Consider the following 22,434-nt stretch of genomic DNA (forward strand, 5'->3'; position numbering starts at 1 on the left):
AATACACACTAATGGAATCACGAAAAAGAAGCTAACTGACTAATGGGTAAAGCTAAATGTGAGCTAGCACCACTTAAACAGTATTTTCAGCCAAGTTTCAGTGAAAAAAAATATCTCCATTGTGTAATTGGATGAGTTAATGAGTAAACTTAGTACTGCTTTAAGATCCTAACTGCAGATGTTTTCAAATGCGACCCAGGCCAAGAACGGTCAAGTCGCATTTATCCAACCTACACGTCATCAATGCATTACAAATACCATTCCTTCTGCATTAAAGTAGAATTAAATTGGAAAACCACAATGAAAGATTTTTTTTTTTAGCCCCACAAATAAGAGTCTTCCTTTTGTCCGGCTGTTGTGACTAGAATGTCCACATACTTTTGGCACCGCGACAGACGTCTGATTCATGTCCTTGCTTGTGTTTGTGTCCCACAGGCAGAGCTCTGAAGACATAGAGAAGAAGCTGAAAGAGGTGTTCAGCGAGCGCAGCAGCCTCCTGCACCAGCTCTCCAAGACCTCCAAAGAACTGGACAGTCTCAAAGGAAACCTACAGGTCTGCCTCACATCGACGACACACTCCCGATATGTCAAGAGCCACACTGCAGAGAGCAGCACAAAAGTTATATCACACAAAGGGCACAAGCACGACTTCTACAAACAGATTTCAGGCTCCTCTTTTGTCGTTTTATGCCGTCAGGGCGAGATAAACTTGAATTCATATTTACAAGTCTCACTCAAAAAACTTCACTGCAACACTTCAACTCGCCTGATTAAGCTGCTGATTTTTGCATTTTTTTGCACATGCTGCTTAATTTGCATGTGAGCAAAACGCTTGGTGAATGACCCCCAAAGTCACTGTCACTGTTGAAGTCACTGTTAATAAACTCTCAAAGCAAAGATGAAAAGAGAGAAGTTGCTACGAAAGGTAAGCGCTTTGGACTACAGTGAAGATGGTTTCACGTTGGACATTGGATATTCACCTCCAACACTATGGCACAGGCCTGGAGAAAGCTACAGGTCGGACAAACCTGTCATATAGTCTGGGCTGCACTGGTCCTGTTAAATAGGAGGCATTATAGGTGACAGCAGCACTTACAGTTATCATTAAAGTTACTATAGGCAAGGCAGGTTTATTTGTATGGCACATTTCATGTACATGACAAATCGATGTGCATCACAGCAATACCAGACAACCAAACACAATAAAAAAGGGTTAGGGCTAGGTTCAATGCAATAAAAAGCTTAGAAAAAACAATTAAAATAAACAATAAAACAAATCAACTAAAATTACCTTAAAAATAAGTATATGTACATATTCAAATTCATTAAAATACAATCAATTGCCAAAAGCAGCAGTAAATAGGAGTGCCTTCAGCCTGGACTTAACCTCTTAACCCCCACCTGAACTGAGCACATTTTCTAATCCCTACAGCCATCACACTTGGACTATATCCACATGAAGACAAAATGCTTATATTTTCAGAAACTATCTTTGTAAGCATGAAGCCGGCTTAGTAAATGTGTGCGTCCACATGGGTCGACTCAGATCTGTGAAAACGGCGCAGTTCATCTTCCAGGCCTGTGTGAGGCGCTGTGACGCTAACACAGATAATAGAACAAGATGTGGAGGGCGCATGTGCAGTAAACTTTTGTGGAATGGAAACGGTGAAAATGAAACTGATTCAAGGATTTAGGATCTACAGAAGAGACGAGGAGGAGAGTTTATTCTTCAGAAGTAACGTGACTAAAGCAGAAAAACCTGTCAGTGACTTTTACTGTCTGTCCAAAAACACAGACTGACTCGGCCCTGTTTTTCTATTTGTCACCTGTGGCTTGTGGAAGAGGAGCAAAGAGGAGCAGAGTAAAACCATCATAGATCCATGAGTAAAACTCATTATAAGGTCAGTATATTATGGATAACAGACACCGCTCTGGAGCTGTGATGTCATCGTTTTAGTAAAAGTTACAACGGAGCCACATAAACGGCGTTTTGAGATCTTTCCACTCTGGGACCTAGTGTGGAAAATGTTTGTTTACAGACCCCCAAAACGCCGGGCTCGTATGGACGATACACTGGATGGATAAAATATCTTTGCGTTTGGTTCTCAGCTTGACTTCGTATGGACAGGGCTTTAAACAAGTAGTTTTTAACACTCCCACAGTGACAGTACTGTTAAAGGAGCAGGCCACCGTTTTTCCATACTGAGATATCTTCTTACCTGAGCTTAGACGAGTTAATGCGTACCTGTCTGGTCTTTGTGTGTGCCCTCAGTAACACAAAACGACTAAAGATGTAGCTACCACGCTCTTCCACGGGCACACACATCTTATACAGAGCTAAACTGAACTGTTTTCAGCCTGGATCTGAACCTCGACTTCCGGCCAGAGACTGTTGAAAGACTTCTTCACAAACAGAGCTGCTTCGAAGCCTGTTCTCTGAGTCACTGTTATGGTCAGGACTCAAGCAGTGGCGCTCTGGATATGACAGGACGTAGGAACGACAATAGAACAAAAGAGAAAAGAAGAGAATTCATCACTTCAGAAACATTTACATAGATATATTTAGTCATTTCCTTGTGAAAAGAAAACAGGTCCTAATCATTGCTTCCGCCGTGTCATTACTGGAGATAAATTATATGTTATACAGGCCCCTATACTAATGGTATGTTTCAGCTCGTCTGGAATGAACGCTTTGATTACAGCTCGAATGAAATTGGTCCCAAATGTACAAAGCTAATGTTCCTTTCTGTGTCATTATTTCACATCAGAACCACTGAGTTGTGCTGGAATGTGTGTAAAGGGCTTGATCGACACTCTCTACATGCTTTTACAGAGTGATTAGAGACCGCCGGCACAGAATAGAAAACTGAGACATTATATCATTTATCATTGCATTAAGACCGGTTTTGTAGGTGGGCCTGATATTCTTTAGTTGAAACATCAAAAGTGAACCTATAATATTAGGTTAAATCAATTACTTTTGTTCATTTTTAATAGGTTTGCACAATCTAGAAACACGTTTGCCATCCCTTACATCAGGGGTTGGCCAGTTAGCTTAGTGTGTGCCGATTTTCTTCCTTTTGAAAAGTTCAGGGGCTGAACCCAAAGTGAAGCCCCTTGCACCAAATCCCAGTGTTTTTCATATCCACACTTCAGCACCTATTTGACCCCTGATTTGTGTGATATAATTTCCGAAAGTGGACATGTCATGCATATGGAGCTTAGAAAATTGACTTAAAGTACTAACTCTTGCCCCTGAAGGCCAGAAGCGCCACTGCAGGTGTCATGGCATGCTGTAAATACTGCTAGCTCGCAGTTAGCTTTGCCCATTAGCCTGCTAGCTTCTTCTTCGTGATTCCATTAGTGTGTTTTGGTGAGTCCGACCCGGTGCAGCAAAGTTGCAATTGTGGTTTTCTGGCCAGAGACACCAGGGGGAGATGAAAGATCTCCCCATAATGTTGGATTATCCCCTTGACGCCTGAATTTATTTCCAATTATATAAAAATATATATATACTATATATTATACTGTTTTTGCTTTCAAGCTGATGCTAAATTAAGTGAAGTCTTGCAGGAAGTGGTTTGTCGTGAATTAGCGACACAGCGTTAAGGGTTTGAGGTGTTTAAAAATGTGGAGGACGGTTTTTGGATTTGAACAATGATGCAGTTGTAATCAGGAAGTACAGAACGAGGCGCTGACACCATAGAAGAAGAAACAGCTACATTTAACAGCTGTGTTCGAGGATTACTCAAAATTAATATTGTGAAACACTACTCCAGGTCTGTCTTTGATGAGGGAACAACGTTATAACATGGTTTAAACCTCAAGAAAGTAGATTTTGCATGATACGATGTGTCCACTTCATCATGGGGCCAGTTTATTGTTTATCATTATTTTGTTTTGTTTTTTGCCTCTGGGCTTGACGTAGCCTACCCCTTACCTTACGTCCTCCCCAACTGTGTACATACATTTCATATTGTTGTGTGCATATAATGTAAACTATCATCCCTTTGTGCCAAGGGTTTGAAAGCAGGCTCACGAATCTCTATATTTTCCATGTGCTTTACATACACTGCTCGACCAAGAGTCCAGATCTTTGCACACTGCCTCATTGTACTTCTGGTGCTGAACAGAATGCCCCTCTCCTTTATTTTTTACAGTCTTTAAAGAATGATGATTCGGTGGCCAAGAAGGACGTGCAGAGGATCCTGGAGCTGAGCCACAAGCAGAGGTAACCGCACACACACTTCATCCCTCTAACACAGCCGTAACACGCAGACACCGAGGCCGAACTTAAAGCCTATGTCTCATGTGGGCCAATGTTTAATGCAGGAAAGCATGGGAAACCCCTTGAGGCAGAACATTGTCATTTAAAAAAAATGTTTTAGCCATATGGATGTTTTTTTACTTCGAATAGTTCAATAGAAGCGAAAAATTACACTTGCTGCTAATATTAGCTATGTAGCATGAAGCTAACATTAGATTCCTGGTTAGCATTGTCTGTATTTATGGGCTGTTGAACCACTGTGTTCCTCTACATGTCTTTGTTTCTCTATTTAGTAGAAAAATATATCCATAATTCGGCATTTGTTACTCGATTTTGCCAGCCTGTAATGGTTGAATTCCCACATTGCTTTGCTAGATGCACCACCTTCAAAACAGTGAGCTAACTTTTTCCTGCAGAGACAAGCTCCACACCTACTCCGCCTCACATCCAACCATAGACTGTATATATAAATGGACAGCTTCTGTTCACTCCTCCCCGTTTACCATAATGACCACGCTCGTGGGGGAAGTCATGGCGGATTTACAGACTCCCCCTCCCCAGCTCTGACGAAGCATGTTCCTAAAAAGGGCATGAAGGCGGGATCTTCACTGTAGACTCCGCCCTTGCGTGACGTGTAGCTCGCGCTGCTCCAATGCTAACAGTCCGACCCTCATTAAGTACGAGATTTCTAAAATTCTTCTTACGTAAAACCAGCCTGGTTTCTTAAATTGTGACCAACCCAGCGTTATCTCAGGAGGAATATCTAGCCTAGTCTAGTGTTGAAAAAATAGAAACCAGGCGTTAAAGTTGTTTTTAACGTGTCTAAACTCCAATGCTTTTCAATGGGGAGCTAGCGGCGATATGGAGGTACTACAGCAATGGCGGCCTCCAGCGTCGTGGGCACAAGGCAGAGCAGCCAGCGCCCATTGCTCCCTACACACCCCTCATATGTCCATGTAAAACAAACACAGGATCGCAGAAGTTTAAAGCAGCAGATGCAGCAACAGTTAGCGACTAACACAGTTTACAAAGAAACATCTGAGCGACCTGCTATTTGCTAAACTGCAACTTTCTTGTAAGTCTCAAAATGTTTACTTTGCTACATATCTTATATATGCTGATAAATGGAGATTAATGAGATGTCCGTTTCACGTTGAGTCCAGCATCAGAGCAGCGTGTGGAAGGGAGTGAGGGGAGTGAGCTGGGCAGAGCAGGATTCACTTCACATACTGACAAAATAATTAAAAAAGACAGAGCTCAGGGCAGCTTTAAAATAATAGTTGAGAAATGGAAGAAAGTTTGTTCCTCTCTTTGTTTTCCCTCTGGCTGCTGTGAACTTAACCATATATGAGAACTGCCAAAGATGCCGTCTGTATCTATAGAACACTTACACATATTCCATTGGATTGCCCATTGCCCTCATAGTTGTGCTGTGCTTGCTCTCGCCTCTATAAAAGCCTCTATAAAAGCCTAAGTGCTGACCCTGTTGGAAGAAACATTTTTTCAGTAACAAACTTTCACATAATGACATAAGAATAAAAAAGTAAGAGCACTTCACTGAACCCACTATACTTGATGTACTTGAAGGCTGAGTGCGCATAGTGCTCTTGCTTTGACTCTCAGATAAAACACAGTAGACTAATGCATCCTTTTGTCCGAGATCCTTCCTCACAATCTCAAGATAGGTCCCGATGTGTTGTACTGTGGTCCTCCAAGCGTTGGTTAAAGGTGGATTCCAAACTTCTCTACCGGGACATGACAGTCTCGTAAAGTCTCTAAATTCACGAGTTGCTGAGTGTAAATGTGTGCGCATGTTGTCACAGGGAGGAGATGAAGTCCCTCCAGGTGGCGCTGCAGAAACAGCTGGACGAGGCCAATGAGAAAGCAGACAAACAAAAGGACACGGTAAGAAACTTCACACAACCCACACATCTGTATAGAAAGCATAATTAAAATGTCATTATTATACGGCTCTTCACAATGCAAGTAGAACGCTCCATTGATTTGAATGGGATTTTCCAACGTTCTACTGGTCATTATATTTTGATAGAGGACCTCTGAAAAAAATAATGACTGCTGCCAAGTGCAATGGAGCTCATGCTTGTAATACAGGTCTTTCATATCACCCCACACGTAGTAGTAGAGGACACTATCTCTGTCCTCGTCACTGCCAGAGAGGGTGGGGTAATCGCTTGTGAAGTTAGTGGGAGTCCGACTTTCAACTTACCCAGAGATTCACCACCATTCCTCCTCTCCAACTGCACCTTCAACTAAGTAGCTAGGCTAGCTACTAGCCTTGCTGCTACTAGTCTAGCCAAACATTGCTAAGCAGCGCGGAAACGTTTGGGAACTATTTGCCGCGGAAGTCATTAAATAAACCTTTCGGCCTTCATAAAAGTTTATGGTGTGTGTGTTCAGTTGGCAAATGGCCGTATAATAAGCGGGATAATGTATAGAACGCTGATATCTGGAAAATAAGTATCTTCAGTTCGGTTCGCCTTGTCGCTACTTATTTTCCCGATAATGACCAGCGTTCTAAACATTATCCCTTACATAAAGTAGGTAGAGTTGGGAACTGCTCCAGTCATAACCCACTCTGAATTCTGAAACGTCAGCCACCTGTAGTGAAGCATGTGTTATGTTGTTTTGGCAGACTCAGGTGTATAAGCATTGTCAGTATCTTTTGCGAGTGAAGTACTTTGCATGTGGGCACCTGCAGCTCTTAGCAGCGCCCCTGCAGACACAGACTTTCAGGCAGACTTTCACAACTGTTTTTCTCCCTCATTTCACTCTCTTCACTGGGCTGTGGCTGATAACAGGGGACATCGACTATTGAGACTGTCTAGGAGAAAGTTTCACTTTGTGTTATGAGAAAATTGAGCTCAAATATTGTGAAGAAAATATGTTGTGGTCAGTGACACTTGAGTCCGACAAAAACGGTCACCATCATTATGAGGCGTGATTATGATCGTCTCTAAAGGTCTCAGCGGAGAGAGTCTTTGCAACTTGGACTGATTGTGAACATACAGAGGCCCTATCTCACCGACCTGAGACTAGTTGGAGAGTCGAGTCACCGCTAGAGATGTCTCAGAGACGCCCCCTGGCAATAAGGCGAATTTCCAAGTAGTCTCGATGAAAACAGTTCCTGTAAATTTCTGGGCTGTCTTGTACGACTTATTTTATTTGTACGTGTTAGGCCTATTCTTCTTTGTACTGTATTTATGAGATGCTATGAAATGTTTGGCTGGGAAGCTGCAAATATATTGTCCCTCGGGGAGAAATAAAGTCTTGTCTGAATCTGAATCTGAATCTGAATCCGAACAGTACGTTTGAGCTGAGGCTCCACTGGCTCCAGCAGAATAAAGTGAAGGTCCCGTTAGTGTTCATCTCAGTCTCCTGACCTCAATATCATTGAACCACTGTGCGGAGAGCTCACAAGTGCATTTACAAGAACTGGAAGCTTTTTGCCAAGAAGAATGAGCCACTTTACTATCCATCCATCCATCCATCCATCCATCCATCCATCCATCCATCCATCCATCTTCTTCCATTTGTCCGTGTCCGGGTCGTGGGGGCAGCCGTTGGAGCTGCCAAAAGCACATTGCACCAGCACCGTATGGCTCTTCCTGCAGGTGGTGGGTCCATGGGAGGATGGCCTCACGATTAAACAGACCTGTTGGTCTCTACCACTCTTTGTCTGACCCGTCGCCTAGGACCTGTTTGCCATGGGAGACCCTACCAGGGGCACAAAGCCCCCAACAACAGAGCTCCCAGGATCATTCGGGCGCTCAAACCCCTCCACCACGTTAAGGTGGTGGTTCCAGGAGGGGGGCCACTTTACCATCAGGAAAAATATAAGAGAAGAAGATGAGAGAACCTCATCCACAACTACAATAGACAGTATTAAAAACTGGGGTATACAAACTTTTGATCAGGGTCATTTTGGTACTTTATTTATTCATTCATTTCATTTCATTCAAAATAGTTTAAAAAAAAAATCCCAAATTCTGCCAGGGTATGTAAACCTTTGAGCACAAGTGTAATCACATTTACATGATTTTCTGCGTGCCATTTGTGTCAGCTCTGTGCGTACAGTCGGCAGAATGTTAATGCCTGGCTTCTCTGTATTCCATTACCATTTACATTTACAGCTATGAGGTTTAATGTTCTCACTGACATTAGAGGCGCCCCTGCACGTGCACGCCCGCGGACCGCCGGTTCAGGGGACATCTGAAAACGGCATTTGCCATTTTGCTAATACGAGCGCAAATCCCCCGACTGTGGTGTCACGCGCGGGCAGTTTGACATTTGTGTTCTTTTAAATGCTATTTATCAGCTCAGCAGAGACAGAAACAAGCGGGCCCCGAAGCACGTAAATGTCAGCCGTGTTCAGGAGAAAGTCAAATATCTGGGTTTGAAAAGGAACCATCAAACATCGAAGGTAAAACGCCGATGCCATCGATTTGCTTGAGATGAGGGCGTGGGCAGCGGCGCAGGTTACTAGGGCAGAAGTGTAGTGTAAAGGTCTATAGCTTGGCATTTCTGAAGGAGAAAATATTACACTAATCAATATTTTTCAGGAGCGGTTGTAAACCAAGTTGTGATCCTGGACTAATTCTGATCATTTCAAATCTACGATGCCTTTCTTATGGAGCACTAACGGAGACGCATGGAGCTTTCTGTCCATCTCCTATACTTGAATCTGTCCACGCACGTCAGACGCTTTGTTTATCCAGAGTAGTAGAAATGAAGTAGTGCATGAGCCAACTGTGGAGACACTGCTGCAAACAGCGAACAAGCGGCTAAACTTCTCAAAAGTTATTTGAACTTTTTACAAAGCGCTTTACATGAGACAATTCTATATTCACTCCATACTCAGCAGTGGTAAGCTACAACTTCAGTTTCCCCTGGGGGAGACTGACAGAAGAGCTGTCGCGACTGCACACGTCTGCGCCAACAGTCCCTCTGACCACCACCATTCATTCACTCACACACATTCATCCTGGCCTGTTGTGCATGTTTTTAGAGGTAGGGGAAACCAGAGTACCCGGAGGAAACCTACGCAGACGTGGGGAGAACATGCAAACTCCACACAGAAAGGCCCCATCCAGGTGGGAATCGAACCCTGGACCTTCTAGCTGTAAGGCGAGAGCGCTAACCGCTGCGCTACCGTGCTGTCAACTATCCCTATTGCTGTAAAAAAAACAAAAAAAAAACATGTGCCATATCGTCGACATTTCCTCTCCTTTTTTGCATTTTCTGATGCACTTCCAGTGCCCTCTGGTGGTTTCGATAACACAGACTGGATATTAGAAATGTGTGAAAGTGCAGCGACAGTAACTACACTTGGAAAGCACAGATTTATTTATTTAAATGAGAGCATAAATGAGCTTTAATATGTTAGCTTCATGTGGCTTGTAACTGTGCAGTAGATTTGTCGCTTCAAGCCGCTTTCTGTCTCGCTGAAGTAAATGAAAAGGCCACTCCAGTTGCTTACAGTTTAGAGCAGGGGTGTCAAACTCATTTTGGGTCGCGGGCTGAAATTCAGATTCCACCGCGGGCCACATATCATAGCGAAAATGTTTCCAATAAATGAAAGCCCCAACTTGACTGTAGCTCGGCTACACTTGTATTGCACTTTACAAGCCTGTGTCACAAGTTTCTCAACGTGCGCCGTTATTAAGTGCTGTTATTGACTGTCCATTTGCCACATGGCTATAATGTGTTGTTCATATCCGGATCTTTTATTATTTCTGTGAAAATCTTTCCTTTCTTTTTATTGAAGATGCCCCCTAGTGGCTGGAATGAGTATTCTGGTTAATCTTTAAAACTTTATAACTCAGGAATGGGCTAGAGACGTACTCTTTTTTTTTACATACTCTGAAATTTATGCTCTTCACAGCAGGAGCTGAATTAAATAATCCGGCCCGCGGGCGGTATGTTTGACACCCCTGGTTTAGAGTGAGGTTATGTGAACTTGTTCATCTACAGCATCGTTTGGAAACACTTTTTTTATGTATCGGCTTCTCTGTATCTTCAACAGTAAATACACTGTGTGATTTTTATTGAAGACGTTAAACTATGAATGAGCACACGAGATTATGAAGGAAAGAAAAAAGAGTGAAATAACTCTAAATATGTTTTATATTTTCTTTTCTTCAAAACTGTCACCATTTAGTCTTGGCATTTTCTCAATGGTTTAACAATCTGTGAAGTGAAAACCATTTCTGGTGACATTGAGAAAATGTCAAAAGTGCAAAGCAGTAATCAAAGCAATTTTGAATCATTTAAAACATGATGCCTTCAGTGTGGCAGGTATTGTATTCTGTCATTTTAATTTGTTAACATGTCTATGTGAATATCTAAAATAAGAATAATTAAAGCTTTCAAATGCAAAATGAAGTGCGCTCATTGTTTCATCAATGTTTTGGGCAGTTGCAACCTGAAAAAAATAAAAATGAAAAAAGAGCCTGAACTGGTTTGGTTTGTATTTAAAGGTGCACTATGCAACTTTTTATGTGAAAATAAAGTTTATAATATTAAGTATTTGACCTTTCATTGACCCAGCGGATATTTGGGTGGTTTGCATAGGACCCTTACGGCACGGTAGCAAAGCGGTTAGCACAGTGGTTAGCACAGCGGTTAGCACAGCGGTTAGCACAGCGGTTAGCACAGCGGTTAGCACAGCGGTTAGCACGTGTGCTTCACAGCTAGAAGTTCCAGGGTTCGACTCCCATCTGGACGGGGCCTTTCTGTGTGGAGTTTGCATGTTCTCCTCGTGTCTGTGTAGGTTTCCTCTGGCCTGTAGGACGCTCCAGGATCGATTGTGTTTTAGGTTTTCACTGCTGATTGAACCGCATCCATGGTTACATACAGTACATTGTGAAAAACCTACTAGAAATCCTAAAAAACCTGAACATATCCTGCATAATTATGGCTTATAAACATTCTTTTGTGCACCTTGGCTTCGATATTGTCATACCTTTGTGCAGAACAGACTGGGCAGGATTTCTGGATTTCAACAGTGGAGACCGTCAGGACGATATAAAAAGCCACATTGAAATATGTCCCATTTAACCAACCGGGTCAGAGTGAGGCGAGCTTCTAAAAACAAGGAGTGTCCCGGCGGTTCAGTGGATGTTTCCCTCAGGCTGGTTCCCCCGGGGGACGTGCGAGTGCAGCTCCACCGGGAGACGGGTTAATTGCACGTGTGACTAACGGTTCAAAGTCATGATAGAGGTCAGATGTGACACTGGCCTCGGGGAAGACCCAGAAAGCAATGAAAACGAAAATCCAAGACGCACTCATTCAGCTGTAAAGACGGGTAAAGAACCAGTGCACATTTATTAAAGCAAAAAGGCACTGAGTAAATGTGGTGTTGCCTCGAAATAATACAAATGTGACGCTTCTATCCAACTGGCACAAAGTTCAACATCTTCTCTTTCAGGGCGTATGAACAAAGATCCAATTATTTTCTTTAGAAAGGTGTTAAAAAGTGGTGACTGTCAGGAGAAAGATTTTCAGCCATGTAACACGGCAAGTTTGGGACCTTTATCCCTCAGAGATAATGACAAGGTTAAACATTTTTTTGACTTTCTGTTTGGAGATTTCTTTCAAAGATCGTGTTTCTTCTGACAGTTTTTAGTCTGTGTTGTATGGAGAGTTCTTTTGCAAAAGCAGATATCTCCGTTTGGAATTTTTATCAGAATCGTTTTGGATATTTGTTACTTTTGTCACGATCCGATGCGTATCCCGATACTCAGGGGTCGATCTAATACGTACTGCCATACAATTAAGTAATTATGATAATGAATATGTTAAGATTAAAATTGGCGGCACGGTAGCGCAGCGGTTAGTGCTCTCGCTTCACAGCTAGAAGGTCCGGGTTCGATTCCCACCAGGGACGGGGCCTTTCTGTGTGGAGTTTGTATGTTCTCCCCGTGTCTGCGTAGGTTTCCTCCGGGCACTCCGGTTTCCCCTACCACTAAAAACATGCACAATAGGCCAGGATGAATGATTTGTGTGAGTGGTTGTATGGTGGTGGTCAGAGGGTCCGTTGGCGCAGACGTGTGTAGTCGCGAAAGCGCCTCTGACAGTCTCCCCCAGGGGAAACTGAAGCTACAAACGTAGCTTTCCACCACTGAGTATGGAGTGAATGTACAATTGTCTCATGTAAAGCGCTTTGTGACCATGTCTGTGAAAGGCGCTATATAAATAAAGATCTTCTTCTTCTTAAAATGTGTGGAAAAAAAAACATTTGTGTGTCCAAAGTTCAAAACCAAAAGGACATTTATTGAAGTGTTAAAGCAGGACTAAGTAACGTGTTTACCTTAATAAATCCTTTCCGTAGTCCCTGTGGGGGTAATACAAGTGTTTATGGGATGATTGGAGGGTCTTTCATCTCCCCCTGGTGTCTCTGGCCAGAAAACCATGTTTGCAACTTGACTGCCACCGGACCGGAGCCACCAACACACACTAATAGAATCACAAAGAAGAAGCTAACAGGCTAATGGGCAAAGCTAACTGTGGGCTAGCGTCACTTTAAACAGTATTTACCGCAAAGTTTGAGTGAAAAAAATGATTTCCATTGTATAATTGGATGCACAATATCCCTCTCTCCCTTCGCCTTTTATGTCGGCGTAGTATTTACTCTCCAAGACAATTAATAAGTTAAACAATCACAACTTGCTACGGCACCTGCAGTTGCACTTATGGCCTCTAGGGGCAAGAGTTACCGAGTACTGCTTTAGGATTGAAAAGTGCATTAACACAAAATGTAACAAAGTGTTGTGTAACTGTCACTGGAAAACAAAGTGCATGATAAAAATGCCTCCAAACACAATTATTGAAAGTATTGCGATACATGATAAAGATTGCTATGGCCGCAAAAAGTACTGCGATAAGATCTTAAGATTTTATTCTTAATTTACGTTTAAGCGTTGACAGGAAGTAGTCTTTACCCCACCCTGGCCAACAGGAAGTAACCAAAAACATTCTGAGCACAGGGCCTGTCACAGCCTGATCGCATCCAATCAGATGTATTAAGAATAGGCACCCGACCCAGGATATTTAAGGTTAGAGGCTACGGCAGGATCAGTAGGTAGTGTTAGTCCTGAGCCGCTGCAACTGAGCCGCACCACCACTGCAGGCCAACCTGAACAGCTGGTTTTTGGAGGAAGCGGAAAGTGTAGCACCCTGAGGAAACCTTGCTGGCTGCCTTCAGTCTCCTCTGATCCTCTGAAATGGTGCAGCGCCTCTTGAGTTTGTCCCTGTGTCAGAGCATGGTGTCCTGCACTGGTCAGCTCCTTCCTCTTCCTCCTCCTTTGCTCCCACCACTCCACAACAGTCTTTCACCATCTTCTGAGAAGAGCTTAGCAGGTCATCTGTTTTATTCTCCAGTCCCTTTCACCCTCTCTAACCCTGTGCTTTCTTGTCCAGTAAAGCCTTCAGCTCAGGAAAATCCTTACAACAAAAGTCAGAGAGAGAGTTTTGGGAACTGTGCTGAACTCGCAAGTTTGCCTCCCACATTCAACAAGTTGCAGAATGTCTCTCATCATTACTGTATTTCTGCCTGTGTCGCTTAGTTGAAACGGTTTATGTACAGATGTTGCTGTCAGTGCGCTAATACGTGCTGCATCTTTGTTTTCCTCAGATCAAATTCCTCAAAGTGGAGATGGAGAAGAAAACAAAGATTATCAAAGATCTGCAACAAGAGGTGAGTGGCAGTGACGAAGTCTGCAGCGACTTGTGTACGTTTTCATTCATGTGATGTTTGACACAGACAGAACCCCATACATCGCTTTGTTTCTTCTGTTTGTGTTGTGAGGTCCTAAATTTGCAAGTTGATGTCAGTAAATTGGTGCAAATGTGGGGGGACAGTACGCGGTTTTCCTGTCGTCTCCGAGTTCCTATAAAAAAAAGTAATTTTCTTGCTCCACATTTCATGCAGATGTGAATGTACTCACAAACCTTAGATGAGAAACATGTTGAAATAGCTTGGTTGTTGCTATGTTTAGCCTTCTATCACCTCCTGATTCTATTTTCTGCAGAAACTTTACAAAAAGATGATAGCTAGAAGTGCAATTGAAACAAACTTTCCATGCGAGTTTTCTCAATAAGCACAGCACAAAGTATACCATCATATGTGTATATATTGGACTCTGTGGTAGCCTCTGTAGTATCCACTACGCCGCCGTGTGCTGGGCCCCGGGCAGCACAGAGCGTGACAAGAACAGTCTGAACAAGCTGGTCAGGAGGGCCAGCTCCGTCCTGGGCTGCCCCCTGGACTCTGAGGGACAGGAGGGTGTTATACAAGCTCACCTCCATAATGTGGACACCTCCCTCCCACTGCACGGGACTGTAGAGGAGCTGAGCAGCTCTTTCAGTGACAGACTGAGGCACCCTCAGTGCAAGAAGGAGCAGGTCCTTCATCCTCACTGCTGTCAGACTGTACAACAAGACTGTAAAATCACATGTGCAATAACCCCTTTGCAAAAACACATGCAATAATCTCTGTATCTGCGTCACTTTATCAACCACTTGTACTATGACTAAACCTGCACTTCTGAAACTGACATTTTTTTTTATTATTGGGGGCCTTTCTGTGTGGAGTTTGCATGTTCTCCCCGTGTCTGCGTAGGTTTCCTCCAGGTACTCCGGTTTCCCTATCACTGAAAACATGTACAATAGATTCTCCTCTGGGGCCAGGACTCCCCTGAAAAAGAGATTGTTCATGTCAGTGGGACTATCCTGCCTCAATAAAGGTCAATAAATAAATAAAAACATTTTTTACTGTTTATACTTTTTGCCCCCTTAAAGTTTTTGGTAGTCAGTGTATATAAGATACCTCTATTTACTATTTAATTGTTTGCACATTTCCTCTATTCTGCACATCCTGAGTGTTTCTAAAAGCTGAATGTAACAAGTGAATTTCTCTTTTGTGAGATCAGTTATCTTATCTTATCTTATCTTATCTTATCTTATCTTATCTTATCTTATCTTATCTTATCTTATCTTATCTTATCTTATCTTATCTTATCTTATCTTATCTTATCTTATCTTATCTTATCTTATCTTATCTTATCTTATCTTATCTTATTTAAGGTGACACACGGCAGAGCAGGTGAAAGTATTGATTTTCACGCAGTGGTCAAAGTGGAGATTTTAGCTATACTGTAGTGTCTCCCTTAACACAAAGGTTTTCATGTAAAAATTACAAAACTTATCCTGTTTGCTGCTTATTGTTTTGACGCTTTGTCACTAGTGAGGCGGAAATATCCCGGAAGTAGCAACATTCATTCACAAATATTGACATATTTTACATCCACGTGTCCTACGAAGGGTCCCCCAGATGATGCTATAATCCAAATATGGTCATTTCCTTTGTGCGAGACAGAAAGGAAGTGACCTTCCATTAAGGTTAGGGCAAAGGTGAGGTTAGGGTTAGTTCTAGTAGGCCCACGTATTATTGATCTTGTGTGGTAGGCTCACGCTGAACCCTTTAGCTCTCTGTAAACCCCCAAAGCCTGGTCATCAGTCGTGGTATTTCTTGCTCCTTTACAGATTTTCACTGGTATAAAAAAGTGTGCTCTTGAGGACTTCTATCAGTGCATGTGGACAAAACCTCTTGGGGATGGGATTGAAGTAGCAGGATTGTTAGTACGGAGTTTCTTTAATTGTTCGGTACGAAGAAAGGTGAAAGCTCTTAGTCCTTTGTGAAATAAGTTTGTTCCTTCCACATTCTGTACTTCACACACAGGAGGCGATGCTCAGATAATTACTAACCTCTGTGCTCTTTTGTAACTCACCTCCGCTTTGACTTTTAAAACCTTTACATTCATTTAATTCCATAAAATACAAACGCTGAAGTAGTTCCGAGTATGCCAGGGCATGCCAGGCAAAAGGAGCTCATTGTCGGCAGCTCAATGTAAGGCTGACTGCATTGTAGAAGAACTCTTTACGCAGACGTCCTTTGTCCTTCCACTACTCTGCTCTTTGTCTCTTTGCAAAGGAAGTCTATGCCTTTAACATTAATGCATCACAGGGTGGGAAGACAAAGTTTATTCTGTTGCAGCAAGTCTTTGTTCCTTCTCACCACTCATGTCCGGACAATGCATCAGGATCTGTCGGAGAGGAACCGGGATAAGACTGTTTTTCGTAATCGTCATGACGGGGGCTGACGTTACTGCAACAACCAATCGGGGACTTTAAAGCCCAGTTGCAGAGAAAGTTAGTGTTTCTAAAGCGAGACATTCCTCCTGTGATAACTCTGGGGTGGGTAGAGTTTGTAGAGTTCATGAAAGCAGGGTTCTTGCTGCATACATTTTAAAAGTTTTAGCTTTGGGTTTTCATTGGCGGGCCCTGAAGCATTGTGGAAGCCTGTAGGAGGAGACTGAGCCGTCCTTATGGATTCTCTCTTGTTGAGGCGAGACAATGCAGGGAAAAGTGATATCAGTTTGAAGCTTATGCTGAACATTACTGATGTAAATATGAGGGGAAAATGTGCGTGTGTCATTTTATGCATAAAAATGGTCAAAACTGTCTATATTTTCAGCAACGAAATCTAAATAACGGATAGACCTAGATTTAAATTGATGGTTTTACTTTGTTGACATATTAGTAAGAAAGATTTTGGGGAGGAGAGGGGATTTTGGATCTTGTTTAGGTTTTAATTAGAGCTAATCATAAGTGGAAAAAATGTGTAAAACCTCAAATTTTGCCTTGTGTTTTTGGGTTCAAAGCTCAATAAATCAGGCTCGATATTAAAAAATCCCTCTGAGAAAAACTTCAAAATATTGTTAAAGCAGTACTAAGTAACTCATGCCCCTAGAGGCCATAAGCGCCACTGCAGGTGTCGTAGCAAGTTACGATTTTTTACTCATTAATTGTCCGTGAGAGTAAATACTACACTGACAAAAAATACAAAGGGAGAGAGGGATATTGTACATCCAATTACACAATGGAGATCATTTTTTTCACTCAAACATGGCTGTAAATACTGTTTAAGTGGCGCTAGCCCACAGTTAGCTTTGTCCGTTAGCATGTTAGCTTCTTCTTCGTAATTCCATTAGTGTGTATTGGTGGCTCTGACCCGGTGGCAGCAAGGTTGCAATTGTGGTTTTCTGGCCAGAGACACCAGGGGGAGATTAAAGACCCCCCAATCATCCCATTAACACTTGTATTACCTCCAGGGGGACGACGGAAAGGATTTATTAAGGTAAACACGTCACTTTGTACTGCTTTAAACCCAAGACTGCAAGTTTGGAGTCTCTAGAAGCGACTAAAGTTATGTTAAGTTAGGTTATCTCCACCTTACTAGCAACAAAACATCCTAAAATAAGGATTGTCTAGGGTCAATTTTGTCTTTTTTATATTCTGACATGAAAACTAAGACGCTAAAGGAGAAAACTAAAAACCTCCACTTCAACCACTGTGTAAAAAATCAATACTTTGACTTGCCGTATCTCGCCTTTTTCGTAAATGGGGAGGAGTGAGTCTAAGAGGTCGATCACATGGGCGTACGTTTCCGCGGGAACACATATTTCAGAATGGCCAAGTTGTACTCGCCAGCCTCATGTATAGAGAGCTTCTCATTGTACGATCTTTTACATAGAGGCTCAGAGAGAGGAGGATTGCCATGACAACGCTTTTTGTTTCATGTTGGTTGGTCAAATCTTTGCGGAGACTGCAAATGAGCAACAGTCTGTTTATGGACACCGTGAAAATATAAACTATTAATGCTATGGGATTTTTGGCTAGTTTTCTCCCCTAGCATCTTAGTTTTACAGTCAAAGTAAAACATTGGCCAAACTGACCCTTTCAGATTTTTGTCTCATGACCTTTTGTCGACTTGCGGTTTGGATTTTTAGGGGAAATCACTACAACGTTGCTGCGCTCGGCAGTGTTTCCCACGCTATTCATAACTAACCGAGCACATTCACACATTACTAAACTTTCTCTCCACTTTAGCTGCACCAAACTTTCCAGTCTTGTTCTTCGTGATATTTTGAAGATTTGCTTTGGGGGATTCTTCAAGATCTAATTCCTAACCTGATTTATTGAGGAAGAGCCCAAAAAACACGGCAAAATATTAGCTTTTCACTAATAACTAGCTTATTACAGAACCAAGATATTCACAGTTCTTTCTGAAAAAAATCTCTGACTAATCAACTACTTGCAGTTGATAGACGATATATTGACTGACTTTTTCACAGTAAATCGGTTTGCAATTAGTTGCTTTACTTATTTACATTTCCTTGAGCAAAGTTTTAAGAAAAGTTATATCAGAATTAAGGATATGCCATTTTATTGTATTTATTTGTCATTCAATATAATATTTTCAATAAAATATGTTCATTGTGTTCTCACATTGTTGATTTATGACAGCTGCCACATGGCCAGACCGCCTTTGCTCTGCCCGATCCTGTCAGACCTGGGAAGCTAAGCAGGGAAGGGCCTGGTCGGTTCTTGGATGGGAGACCGTCTGGTAACACCAGGAAGCCTGAGTGAATGTAGTGAGTGGTTGGTGGTGGTCGGAGGAGCCGATGTCGCAGACTGGTTGCCTCGCTTCCATCAGTCTACCCCAGGGCAGCTGTGGCTACAATAGTAGCTTACCACCATCAAGTATGAAGTGAACGAATAATGCAATGGAAGGCGTCTTTGAGTGTCCAGAAAAGCGCTATATAAAACCAATGCATTATTATTATGAAGAATGTAAATCAAGATATTTATGTCCACACTGTGACTGTCATAGACAGAACAGCCCATGTCCAAAAGTTACTCAATGCTTGTACTGCATTCATTTATGTTTTACTACTACTACTACTACTCTTTTTGTATTAGCCTTACTACAGCTTTGTGTGATGATCCCGTGTGTTTGCTTATCTTGCTGTATCTCTTTATTTAGCAGTTAGTTTTTAGTGGCTGGGTTAGTTTTACAGATGAATTGAAGCCCTGGGCAGGAAGCGGCTCAGAATCGCCAGACTCGTTCGCAGCTTATTAGTAACATTAGCCTGCTCGACTTGCAAACACTGCAGACCCAGCACCGAGGCGTAATGAAGACAACATTTAACACTGGTTAAAATCAAGGAGAGACTCTTATTTAGGGAGTGTAGTCTGTCATAAAGTCAGCTCTATGTGGGATATTGTATTCTGCATTCTCCAGCCTGTCGCTCTGCCATGTTTTCCTCAGCAGAGAGCTGCGCCGCAAGTGGTATCTGCTTCTCAGGACACATTAATGAGTATGAGCATGTGGTATCCTTCAGAAAAATAACTTCAATCCTGGCTCAATTGTTTAGTTAGATTCTGCCGCCAAAAGGAAAGGGCAAAAGTTTCAATTTGATATCTCTAATTTATAGGGATGAACCGATCAATATCTGAATATTGAATACTGTATGGCATTTTGAAGCTTAGAACCGAAATCAGTTTTAACCGCTGCAAATGTATTTTTAGTCGCTGCGTCATTAGCAACACTATGCTAATGATAATGGCTAGCATGCTAGTGATAGCGGCTAGCATGCTAACGTCAACTAAACAAAGCTGTGACTGAACCGTTTGGATAATAAAATAAAACAACCACCGCTCAAGTGGCCAAGTGTTTGTATTTTAGTTTATGAAATGCTGGTAAAGGTCCTGTATCATGCAAAATCGACTTTTTGGAGCTTTTAAACATTAAGCTTAAACGTTAAGCTATTTCCTTATTAAAAAACACCCTCAGAGTGGTTCTGGGCTTCATTCACGCAGTTCTGAGCATTTCTAATACTGTGATAAATACTTATGTTTTTCATAAAAATGAATGCTCCATAGTGGTAGAGGCAGAGTATATCCTATAAATGCCTATACTTTACTTTGGAATGGCTAAAATAGCAGGATACAGATCCTTTAAAGAATAACTGATCCAACACATTTTTGATTCACAAGTTGTAATTATTAAATCACTTTATGTGAGTTGTTTGTATTAATGCAACCTGAAGCCTGTCTGATGCCCAAGGACATTTAGTGAAAAGTCCTGTGATTCTTGTGTAATATTTTTCCATTAGTTTATGAATAGATGTAATTGATATGGAACATCTCATTCACAAGAAGACTTTATTGATCTCACGCTGGAGAAAAGAGGGACGTTTACTTTTAAGAATGTCTCTTTGTGTCGGTTAGTATTGGAGATTGGCAGATACCCAAACCTCCAGTGTCGATATTGGAAGCAAAAAAGCGAGATCGGTGCATCTTTACTAATTCTATGTTTTTCCATCTATTCGTTTGCAGTGCCTCGCCGTACTATAAGTCCTCATTGAGCAATCAACCAGGCAACCAGACCCACTTTTGAGTCCTCATTGCGCATGTATTTTCCCACGTTGTTTTAAGTAAGTCTATCCACCGGAGTGTCGCGAAGAGGGTCATTTCCACGGTAGGAGCTGCTCACCCCTGTCAGTCCCCCGCTGCGGATCTGGTTAACTGGACAAATGACCCATAAACCCGCCGTGAATTTGACTTTGTAATGAACTGTTCGCCAATGACTTTTAAATGAGGGCTTCAGTCGCTTTTACAGCGGCCATTAGGACCCGCCGGGGGAGGAAGTGCCCATTGTTCCGTTTGTGTTCCAGTAACGGCTAGATCCCAGGCCCCCGTCTAAAGCTCATTACTATAAGCCACGCTGTAATGTACACGCCAGCGCTGCCAAAACAAAGAGATAAATAGAGCGGACTGAACAGCAAACATAATTGTGTTGTAATAACTCTGGAGAAGTCAGGCGCAGTGGGGGGGCTGCTCTGATGGACTCATGCTGCTTTACACGTTTGGTAGGAGTCCTGTAGCTGTTGGCTGGTCTTTGGACTGCGCCGGTTGTTGCCAGAAAGGCCTTTGCTGTAACATTTTCAAAGTCTGTAACATTGACGTTACAATTTTCTTCTCAAAATAATGTTTGCGTGTGCTCCGAGACGTTCAGGAATTTCCATCATCGAAGAGATTTTATTTGACTGGACTGGAATGGTTGTTTCGCTTCAGTCTTCCAGGGTTGTTTTTGGCAGCCCTTTAAGTTTTAGTCTTAGTCTTTTGGATGATAATGCTTTTCCAGCCATGTCCTAATGTGTAGAATGAGGTCCGAAGTGCCGTCATGCACGAGCTTAATATAGAAGCTGCAGTTACGTGGAAGACCTGAGGTGGCAGTAGTGAGTATAAAATGGCTAACTTGCATCTAGCCCCTTTAAGTCAGTTTCATTATACTGTAGATCCTGGATTATAAAAATCATATTTTTTATAAATCACACACCGGAAGTGTATGAGGGGTTCGAAGGTTGCGGGAATTCAAAGCTTTGCCCTGTAAATTTTAAACAAAATTAAATTTGAGCAAAAAACCTGCTACAACCCAGCTCTGATAGGGTAGAGGGAAGCAACAAAAAACAAGATGTAAATATAGTTGTAATGTAATCAAACAAGTGTCAAAGGTAAAGTTAACAAAAGGTGTAGCAAAACTTAACCTTAAAGGGACTATACAGAGTTTGAAAATGTTAAAATTATGTATTTTCCTCCCCATGTTCCACCAATGTCCTAATGTGTAGAATGAGCTCAGACCTGTTCACCACAACTGCCTCTAAAATCCTGCACTGTCGCTCAAAAAGTTGTTAATTCGGGTCCAAAGTGCCGTCATGCACGAGCTTAATAAAGAACCTGCAGTTACGCGTAAGACCTGAGGTGGCAGTAGCGAGTATAAAAATTGCAACTTGCATCTAGACTCTAAAACAAGTGTTCCTAGAAAACATACACAATATTTTCTGACACAAAGGAACACATACAAAAATGTCTGCTGGCCTGGGAAGCCTGGGGCTGTAACAGCAGACTTACAGGAAAGTTGCAGCTCAGCAAATAAATATAGGTCTCAAAATGTTTACTTTGCTACATATTTTATTTATTCTGCTGATAATGTGTGTTGCACACAAGATTATTGATACTTCCCTTCTGTCTTTGAACGTATCACAACAGCAGCGTGTGGAGGGGAGTGAAGGGTGAAGGGGAGAGTCAGGGCGGGGGCAACAGGGCTCACTACTGACAAACATAAATTCCAGGAGTATAGCTGAGCTTTAAAGGGACTAGATGCAAGTTAGCCATTTTATACTCACTACTGCCACCTCAGGCCATACATGTAACTGCACCTTCTATATTAAGCTCGTGCATGA

At 42.2% G+C, this 22,434-nt stretch overlaps 1 protein-coding gene across 2 annotated transcripts in view; it reads left to right on the plus strand.

Annotated features, from left to right (window-relative positions):
* Positions 1-22,434, plus strand: part of luzp2 (leucine zipper protein 2) — a 203,086-nt gene that overhangs the window by 138,433 nt on the left and 42,219 nt on the right. For both annotated transcript variants that reach the window (XM_079554744.1, XM_079554745.1), the window contains exons 2-5: positions 436-553; positions 4,161-4,231; positions 6,091-6,172; positions 13,920-13,982. In XM_079554744.1, coding sequence (XP_079410870.1) covers positions 436-553; positions 4,161-4,231; positions 6,091-6,172; positions 13,920-13,982 — 334 coding nt within the window. The remainder of the gene's footprint in view (positions 1-435; positions 554-4,160; positions 4,232-6,090; positions 6,173-13,919; positions 13,983-22,434) is intronic.

The sequence above is a fragment of the Gobius niger genome (assembly GCF_951799975.1).
Source record: "Gobius niger genome assembly, chromosome: 4".
Lineage (NCBI taxonomy): Eukaryota > Metazoa > Chordata > Actinopteri > Gobiiformes > Gobiidae > Gobius > Gobius niger.